This window comes from Anomalospiza imberbis, chromosome 6 (genome assembly GCF_031753505.1).
Source record: "Anomalospiza imberbis isolate Cuckoo-Finch-1a 21T00152 chromosome 6, ASM3175350v1, whole genome shotgun sequence".
NCBI lineage: Eukaryota > Metazoa > Chordata > Aves > Passeriformes > Viduidae > Anomalospiza > Anomalospiza imberbis.
In genome coordinates this window covers 5,401,886-5,412,172 of record NC_089686.1, presented here as the reverse complement: position 1 = coordinate 5,412,172, position 10,287 = coordinate 5,401,886, and the positions used below count along the sequence as shown (strand labels likewise).

The 10,287-nt window shown below is 48.3% G+C and overlaps 1 protein-coding gene across 1 annotated transcript in view; it reads left to right on the top strand.

The window, feature by feature from the left end:
* The first annotated feature begins 276 nt into the window (after positions 1–276).
* The window catches only part of RTN1 (reticulon 1), a 117,468-nt gene continuing 107,457 nt past the window's right edge, over positions 277–10,287 (top strand). The window contains exon 1 of the mRNA XM_068192120.1: positions 277–821. Coding sequence (XP_068048221.1) covers positions 632–821 — 190 coding nt within the window. The 5' untranslated portion in view covers positions 277–631. The remainder of the gene's footprint in view (positions 822–10,287) is intronic.

Genomic DNA, 10,287 nt, shown 5'->3' with positions numbered 1-10,287 from the left:
TCTCCAGCGCGGCTGCAAACAGAGAGGAACCAACCGTGGGTAAACAAACCCAGGCGCAGAGCTCGGCTGCTCTCGCTGGGTTAGGGGCTGGCGGGGAGGGAGAGAGGCCGATTTCAGGGTGGGCTTGCTGAGAGCTCTCTGCCCTGTCGGCCGAGCCCGGCGCTGCGGGAGGAGCCGGCGGCTCTCCCGGCGGGCGCGGTGCCGTGCCCGGCTGCGGCGCCTGCGGGATGCTCTGGAGCGCAGGGATGCGGAGGAGGGGGGCTGCGGGAGAGGACAGGGAGGCGTGTGCCTGCCTGCGAGGGGGCATTTCTTCCCTTACCCGCACACGCCGATGCCTACCCTGCTGAAGCAGTTAAACGGGGGAGAGCAGCAGCCCGGCTGGCAGATTCCTGCCCTGTGATATGCCAGCCACAGGGTGACGCAAGGGCTGGAAGGCTCCAACTAACAAGCCATTTTCACCTGCGTAATAAGCGCTAGTGGAGATACAGCAGCGGCGGCGGCTCCCGGTCCCCGCAGCCGGCCAGACCCCAGCGCGGCCGCAGCACCAGCCAGCCCGGCGGCCACCGCAGCCCTCCCGGTGGCCCCCGCTGCATCCCGAGAGCCGGAGATCAGCGGCCGCCTTGCAGGCAGCATGTCAGCCCCGCCGGACCCCCAGGACCTGCTGCTGGCGGGCCCTGGGCTGCACTGGGCTGCGGACGGGGCGGACCAGTACGCGACTGGGGCTCCGCTGCGGGATGGAGACGGGGCTCAGCAGCGGGACCAGCTGGGTTTCGGCTCCGCCAGGGAACACCCGCCCGTTACCATGGCGACTGCATCCCCAGGTAAAAGGCGAGGGGTACCCAGGGATGCTCAACAAAGGGGCCCTGGCAGCAGCGTCTCCCGGTTGTCTCGTTCCTGACGCTTCCTCTGTTTTCCTCCCAGCCTGGCTGCTTGGAAACATTGCTAACGAGTTAGTGAGCGCATGTAGGGAAACAGAAAATAACGAGGAATTGCGGCCTTTGCAAGTAGTTATTTTTTGCTGATGTGGGGGAGGGGGGATGCAGGAGACAGCCAAGTTCCCTAAAGCTCTTTGCAGTTTGTTAGGCACAAGACAACCAGATTTCAGGCAAACGTTGAAAGGCATTTGATTTCACCCGACTTGATGTGGATCTGTCATCATTTGTCGTGCACCTGTTCACATCTGGAGTGACAGATCTCAATGGACTTACTTCAGCTATTCCCCGTGCACCTGGAATTCCTGCATGGCCACTTGTATTATTTCAACACGCAGCTTTTAATGTAGTGCCTATTCTGAAGTGTTTGTACATTTTGTGCATGCTTTTGGGACTTGTTCATTTATTTGTGGACTTCTTGCTTGCTGTGTTTTCCACCTTTTGAGCGCTGAGGTGTGTTCAACTTCAGGTGCATTCAGTTTAGGGTCTGCAGGTTGATTCATTTTCAGTTTATTTTTGGGATGTGTTCAATTTGCCTTGGTTTAGCGTTGCTTTCTTTAGTAGGTGTATTAATAGCAGGTGTATATCTGAAGCCAGGAGTCTTCAGCTCCCCATAGCTTCTGGTAGCAATGTATTGGGGAAAATTATTCTCTTTCATTCTTGGGGACAATTCCCTACTTTCTTCCCCACTGCTGTCTGTCAGAGAATCCAAACAGCCAGAAACTCCAGCCCTGGGGGAGCTGATACATCCCATCTCACTGGGAAGTAGATGTTTCCATTACAGAGCCCGAAGCATTAAACTTGTCTTGAGTAAGTTGAGGGTCAGGGCTCGGGACAGGAATCGATCTCTGTTATGCAATAGCTGCAGGAGCATTAGGAACTGCATTTTTGGGCTGAGTCCCTTCTAATCCCCTCCAGTCAATCAGCACAGAGTAGCTGGCCAGGAGCAGCACAGGCTGTGTGGCTGCGTGTGCTGTCCTGCTCATACCCACACGCGTGGTTTCGCGGGGTCTGAGCGTGCGTCGGTGCCCGTGGGCGCTCCCGACGTGGATGTTCCCCCGCTGCCCGTCTGTCTGCTGGATGTGACCGAGCTCAGGGGTGCAACAGGACCTAACAGCCCTCGGCTGATGTGGGAAATGTTTTGCTGTTTTGTAGCTCTGGGCAGGCAGCTCATCTGCTGATGTGCTGCTCATTCGCTGAGCTGAGTGCTGGGGTGTGAAACGTGATTTTCTACTGGAGGCAGAGGCATAGGGCTGGGAATGTCAGGCTCTGTGAGTGTGTGTGAAGAGGGGCAGGATTGTGGTCACCAGGTAGGGCTGCCTCAACCATATAGTGACACAAAGAAGAGGGGAAAGGAATCTTGTGAGCTTTGTTTTTTTGTTGTTCACTGATGGATAAAAATATGGCCATGCTGAATCTCAGCGTACAGAACAAAGAGGGGTGGTCTCTTAAACTGTGTAAATCACCATTTAATGGAAACACTGTGAAACTGCTTATAATTAATGAAGGCTTCTTCAGGCTTGACATGGCTGTAGATTTACACTTAGGGAATGCAGAATAGAGAGACAGAAAGAAAAGAAAAAGAAGAAGAAAAGAGGGAAAAAGGGAAGAAAGAAGAAAGAAAAAGAGATGAAAGATTTTTAGCTTTTGGAATCCTCTGCAAAAGGGTTTTAGACGTGTTTGCTTGTGTCAAACTGTGGCAAGGTGGAGGCAAAGTGAGTGATACAGATATTTTTTTGGTGTTTGCTGGCTGTGGACTCTCAGACTGTCAAATAAGCAGTACCGTAAGAGTAGTAACGTGCTTTAAACATTTCCCATTTTGTTTTCCCTGTTCAATAAAGAGTAGTTGTGTGGCTGTGTGCGTGTCTGGCCGACCATGGCAGGCAGAGCAGCATCCCAGGCAGTGCAGCCCTGCAGTCTCCCTCTGTTTGTAGCTGCAGCAGCTGTATTTCTGTTCCACACTACCTAGAGAGCCATGACTCCCACCCCCTTCACCGGGGGAAGTAAATAATTTCCTTGTTCTCTCTGTGTGACTAAGTATTCATAAGTTTCTGAATAAGAAGACTGTCATATTGTTGAATATCTGAAACTGTCAAGCTTTTCTGAGAACTCTTTATTTCTTCTGCTCAGAGAAAGATTCCTGCCTGTTCCTAAGCCATAGGAATGAACCCAGCAGGAGATACACAGCTCCAGCTTTTTTACAACACCGCCATAGTTTGCCATAAACTCAAACACTCCTGACACAATGGGCTATCTGGGGACACTTTAGACAAGGAGCAATCCATCCAAACAAGAGTGAATTGGACAGAATAATTTTCACCTAGCTTCCCAGCACATCCTGTATCTTCCTCCACACCTGTCAGACCGGTCTTTTTTTTTGGTGAAAACCATGGTTATGCTTTCTGAGGCAAGAGCAGGGTCTGGAGTCTGGGAGATTCTCTCAGCATAAAAATAAATGAAAACAAATGGGGGGAATTTATCACAGGTTGTGCAGATATTTTCTTATACAACCTAAAAATTTGCAAACTTTCCCTGATCTTGGCTTTTGTTTTAAGCTTGAAAACCAGCCAGGGATTGTTGAAAGGTTCAGGAATATTTTCAAGCTGGCCGTGGGCCCAGCTTTGAGCCAAGCTGGCTTTGTGTCAAAACCTGGTGAGTGGTTTCTGAATGATGAAAAGCAATGGATTTCACTTCCCATTCTTTGGATCAACCAAAATCAGCAGTGATTGAGACTGCAGAAAAAAATTCCCACGAGGAGTGGAAAGCTCAGAGATTTCTCAAGCAAAGTCAGGGCAACAGGGAGCTGCAGATCCCCACATCAGCCTCTCCTCCTGCAGGGCTCCAATGAAGATCAGTTCCAGTAGCTTCTGATCAGGGATAAGGCTGTTTCTCTTGCTTTTTTCCTTGGCCCCTGAATTTTGCTGAAAATGTCTTTCTTTCTCAAATGCCTCAAAGTTTTCCTCCTTCCCAAAAATGTATTTGGTTCAGGGTGAGAGGACCTTGCAGGCAGCTCTTGCAAGGACTGGTGAGGGAAGCGGTCCTGAAGGGCTGGTGAGGAATTACATGTTGGTGAAGAGAGCCCCATGTCACCCAACACACCATCTGGTCACAGATTCTGTTATTTTATTTTTATGCACCAACAGTGATTAAAATCCCTTGAGAGGAATTATTTCTAAAAATATTACACAGGCTAACAGGCGTTCCCCAGGATAAATACATATGGTTTCCTCCAGAGAAATGGCAAAATGGTAGAATGGACTGTACCTCCATGCTGGACATGTTCTTCAGGGAAAAATAGCAGGGAAAAGCCAGGAACTCATACAAATGGTGATTCCTGTGTAGGGATCTGGGAAATTTCATGCAGCCTGGTGCATGGTTGGGTATCTGCAGGGTGATATATCAGTGGTGTTACGCCCCCATGTCGATGCAGCTGAGATTACAGAGCTGCCAGCTCATGCTCACTCCAGGCCTTCAGACAGGCCACAGCAGTCAGGACATCCCAGGAAATCCTGGCCCATTTCCAGCTGCCTCCAAAGTCAGGTGACATGTGGGGTCCAGCTGCCCAAAGGAGAGGAGGCCAGTGCCACAGGGGATGGCATGAGTGACTGGGACATGGCTACAGGGACATGATGGGATGGTGAATATGGCCTGTGGGAACCCTTCTGGAACAGCATCCAGGGGTTGGCTGGGATCCCCTGGGGTGCCTCAGTGGCTTGGAAGCCCTGTGCTCCTGGGAATAACAGCACCCATTTGGTGTGTGCCAGTGAGGGACTCAGAGCTGCTTGGTTGAGGAACAGCCTCTGCCTGCTGAGGAGCAGTGGAAGACCAAATCCCAGGAGTGTTTCATGCTCTGATAGGTGCAGATAGAAGACAGAAGACCATGAGGGGTGTTGGCTCCCACTGCTCCATGATGAGGACAATCTGTAATGTCAGTGCTTTAAGTAAAGACCTTTTCAAAACCCCTTTCTAATTCACATGATTTGTAGAGGCTGGGTTTGAAGGTATGTGCTGTGTACCCAAGATGTTCTCACCATGAGCTAACCCACCAACCTAAACCTCTGCCTGCAAGGGACTGCAGTGAGGTGCTCCTGCCATAAGCCTCAGTTTGCACTGATAAAGCTGCACCAGTGAATCTCACTTTATGGTTTCTCTCTGCATGCTGGCAGCTTTGCACCTCAGCATGAAAGAGATTTCTGATGGTTTTCAGGCAGGTTGAGAGCCCCGTGGTTCACCTGGGTGGAGAGAAGTAGGCATGGACATGAATGCCTGCACTGCTTGGGTTTGGCACTGACACTTCTTGGGGTGTCAGATCATAGACAAATGCAGCAGATTCCCCAAGACAACTGGCTCTTTGTGGTCTTCCCACCCCTTCCCAGGTGTTGCTCTAGGAAGACCTCCCTCTCCGCAAACATCCATAGCAATGTGCTGCTCTAAACCACCACACTGGAAAGGCCAAGACCCAAATCCTAATTTTTCAGGTTGCCGTAGAAAGGTATTGATATGGTGGATTCACTGACCTAAGCATGACACAGGGGAGCCTCAGCAGGTGTTTGGAAATATGTCCTGAACTGCCAGGCAATCCTGCTCAGATTGAACCACCTGGGGCCAGATTTAGCCTCACTTTGGAAGAATATATATTCATACCAGTTCTACTATCAACAATTTAGTCCTTTCTGATTTAGAGAAGTGAATTTAGTCTTTCTCTGCTGTCTGGATTAGCCACTCACAACTTCTGATCTACTGCTGTGAGTGAAGGGGACAGAGATCATTTGGTGGAGGTTCTCCCCATTCCCTGGTGTTCTGTTAGTTCAAGCAGACTTTGCAGAAGGACAGAAACAAAGTGGATTTCTTCTTGAATCTTTCTGTTCTTGTAATCCTTATGAAGCTTGAAAAAGTAGCCTAAGCCCACATGTAGCCATCAAAAAAAAAAAAATAAAATCCTGTTGAAGTACCATCCTTCATTCTCACTTGAGTAAAGTTGGAGCAATGGCTCCTTTTGGGCTTCTCCAGAAATGCTCTGCATTTGGGGTGCTCTCAGAGGTGCCTAAAACTCCTGGTATAAAATCTGTGCAGCAGTGTAGTTCCCAACTCCATAGAGATCAAAATGCAGCTGGTTTTTCCCTGCTCCTTACAGGGCTGCAGGTCATTCTGTCTGCTTTTACTGCCGCACTGATGAATTTTCTTCAGCCTTCAGGGCTGCAACCGGGTTGAGGAAGAGGATGAGGCAGATGAAAGAGCAAAGTAGTACCAGGGAGGGTGACTCACCTGCCTTATTTTAATCTTCATCACTCAGTAATGAAATGTTTTATTTATAGATGAGGAACTGAGGGGGAGAGTTTGGGGAGGAGGAGAATGGTGTGGAGGGGAGAGGCTTTGGATGTCCCAGTTACTGCAGGCATTGGGTTTTGTGAGTTGCAGTATTTTCTGGGCTGTGAATCTCCCCTGGGCTGGGTGCTTCATTATCTCTCACTGCTACAATGGTCCCAGGAGGCACATCTGTCTCCTTTTTCCTTCAGCTCTGGAAATGCCACTCCATGACATATCTACGCCTTATTTTTACCATAAAACCTGTATTGTGCTGGTATCAGTCTGTCTGGGGACAGTAACCCCAGAAAACGCCTGCAGGTTGTCTCTGTTTCAATCCTCCCAGAAAAGTCTGGGCAGATCCCACAGGTCTGTTGATCATTCACACACCCTGCCACGAGGGATCCTGGCCCGGCTGCGTGGCCTGGATTGGCCCAGGATGCTCAGGACTAGAGTTAGGCTCTGCTTTCAGTCCTGAGGCCCGAGTTGACCCCGAGACCTAATTATTTCCTGCACAAGAGTTTTAGCTCAAAGTTCCTGAAACAGCCAAGGAGTAGTGCTGCAGGTCCACATCATCAACAGGGAATGAAGTTTTTAAAATGGGTGGCTTTTTTTGGAATTTCCCTCACTCTCCCTCCTTAGTAGTTGGTACCTGTAAAATGGGCCAAGTACGCAGTAAGATTTTTCATTTTTAATGTAGCATTTTTGTCTGTTCTTCATGTGCTATTCTCTTACTTATAAATCAGGACTGCTTGCAAAATTCTGGGGGTTCTTGTTTTTCTTAGGTTGTTTGTTGTTTGTTTGGGTTTTTTTTTTTTTTTTTCAAAAGAGAAGGTGGCCTCCACATAGCAAACCATGTTTCAAATAATGAAGCATTATTAGTAATTAGTTTTCTAATTTAGGAGAAGCTGTAGAGTTGGCATGATTCAGCACTCAGGAGCACACCTCCCATTTAGTGTACTTGTTTTTTAAGACATTTCTGATTTATGGTCAATCTATTCCTCCAAGAAACCTCGTACCTTCAACAGTGAGAATCAATTCCTGGCACTCACCTGCAAGGCAAGCCTTGAAATGGAGAGGACCCTAATCACCTAAATCAGTCCTCCTTGTTTCAGTGACGTATTTAGGATTCTAATTTTATGGAACATAAGCACATTCTTAACAGTTATTAAAATTAGGATGGTCTTAAGCACATGCATAAAGGTGAGTATGTTTTATTTAATTTAGGGATAAATGAGGTAGAAGATATATAATGTATAAATTGGCTTTATTACCCATTAGACCAGACTGCTTCAAGACACTTGCATGTAAAATGGAAGCATCAGCACTTACCCATCTCATTACAGCACTGTGAAAATTAACCTTTAAAGAGATCAAAAACTTAGAATGAAAATCATAATCATGTTGCTGTTGTTTATTTTGATCTATCGTGTGCTTCTAGGTGAGAATAAAAATGGTTAGAAATGACTACATCCTTCATAAGCCTGTCACTTTCAAATACTGAGGTGTTACCTCATAAACATTGGCTTTGTGCTTTAATATTCCTTAAGAGTGGGCTTCCCCACCTTTATTTAAATAACAGCTGATAAAAGAGTTCCTTGCATATTTCTTTCACTGCTGTTGTGAGTCGCCTGCCCTTGATGCAGCCTCCTGCTATCGTGAGCTCTGGTATGAGGAAAGGTGGCTGCTTCTTCAGAGGTGATTTGGACACAATTCCCATTAAGAGCTGCAGCATTCCCAACATCTCCCTCACTCAGCAGTGGCTCCCATCCTGGATGCGGGGCTGCAGTGGGGTGCAGGAGATGATGGGGCAGGGAAGATGCTTTCTGCACTGGGGTGACTGCAGACCTGCAGTCATGTCAGCTCGAGGCTTTTCTCTGCTGCTCAGGACATGAGTTATATCTTATTTTTCAGCAGTGCTGAATTTATTAACTGCAGCTGATTTATTGCCAGTAGCTTTAAAGACATTGAAGGGACTTATTAACTGTGGCCAGTAAAAAGCAAATGCATGGGGCAGCCTTGTCAGGCTGGAAACTTTCCTGCTCCCAGTCCCTCAGGATCTTGTGCTTCTCATCTCTGATGATTTTTTTTCCTGTCCAGATTGTCAGTCCGTGTCTTGGGTGCACGTGTGGGTGCCCCTGGGTGAGCCCTGTGGCTGAGAAGGAAGAAACACAAAGTCTGGCCAGGCCTTTGTAGCCCAAACACAGCCCTGGGTGCCATCCCTCACCCCATCAGAGCCCTCATGGACATTTCTAAGCCACAAACGCAGAAGTTACACATCCAAATGACATCCCCAGCTTTTCCTGCACTGCATTAGTCACTCTCTGCATGACCAAACAAAAATCCTCACCCTGGGCAGGCTCTGCAGCACAGCTGTGCAGAGAAGGGCTGCAGGCAGCCTGAGCCATCTGAGTTTCTGCTGATGTTCTCCTGCTGAGCCTGGGCTCCTCCACACAGCTCCCAAAACACTCAGGGGCACCTGAGGAAGAACTGCTGGAGGGACAGACTGCATTTAAGGGCTCTGATTGATGTCTTGTGAAGGCTGACCTAGAACAGAGTCTAGACAGAGTTAAAGAATAAAGCAGGGATTTATTAAAGGCCTCAATGGATCCACATTGGGCAGCACAAGAGCCCAGCCAGGGCTACACCCAGATGAACCAAAATGGTCACAAAATGGACGTCTGCTCATGGGGTCTCACACTTTTATAAGTTCTGGTCCATTTGCATATTGGAGTTCATTGTCCAATTACAGCTTTAGCTTATGCCGCTTATCCCAACCTTCTTGTTTTTCTCTCTTCAATCCACCACTCTTTATGCTCTTGGGCCTGAGATTTGGATCATTTGTCCTTGGTCCCCAGCTAGAGAAGGAATTGTTTTGTCTCCCTACTCTGTGAAGAGTGCTTACTATCCCCCCGCTTCATATAGCTCAGAACTCCACACTAAAGCAGTACAGAATCTGAAAAATATAAAAGCTAAAACCTGAGGCATCATGATCAGTAAGAGAGTTCTGCCATTCACAGGCCTAATCCCTCCCCTAAGTAGGGGCTTGCCCCCCACAAACATCATTTTGCATCTCAGGAAGGTGGGGACTCCCTCACCCCATACAGGTTTTGGTGCACATGTAACCAGCAGAGCAGCTCTGCTTGGAAATTGGTTTATTGCCAAGCTCCCGGGCAGGCAAAGAGCTGGATCCTGAGCACAGCTTAAATGTTGCACTAAATCTGCCGGCACCGTTCAAGTGTTCACCTGCATCCAGGTCAGCTGGCTGGTCAGAGGCACCGAGGCCAGGGCAGGGCTGGGAGGTGAAACCTGCAGCCAGCAGAGCTGGGGATCAGTGTCTCATCTCTGCCCCGATCTGTGGAGCAGCATTCCGTGGGCTCTGTGGGAGGAGGAATGAGCTTTCACAGTTCCCAGCTCTCCCCTGGCTGCCGGAGCACGGAGGGGTCTGAATCCCAATCAGTCTTAATTGGCTCTTTCCCTTGATGTCCTTAATGCAGGGGCAAAAAGAGATGCACTTGCTGCTGACGTGCAGAGGAGACGTTTTGCATTTCGTGTATTTTCATTCCTGTTGACTCCAGCACTGAAGCACGATGCAGCACGCTGGAAATGAAACGTGCACCTCAGCTGAGCTGGAAGCTGAGCTGCTCCATGCAGGTGCAGTTGTGTGATAGCAGCAGCAGTCATTTGTTATTTGCAGAGTGATTTTAGTAAAATGGGAAACGCCGTCTCCTTATGAAAGTTGCAAGAATGTGTTCTGCCGTTTTTTCATCCTCTCTTTAGTGCTCATCTCTAGGGATGTAGCATGTTTGTCAGTTTGCTGGGTTGGGCGTTTTTTGGTATTTTTTTCCTTTTATTACAAAGGTTTATAGATTTGGTAAACATCATTGAGCAAATGCTCTAAAGTGCAATATTGCTGTGCACTAAATTTGAATTGAGACAGTTGCCTTTGATGTAGGGCTAACCTAAAGCTGAGGCTGATTCCTCTCTTTTGCAGCTTTTGCGGTTCTTTAAAAAAAACACATAATGCAGCATTTATGTACTTGCTGATTTC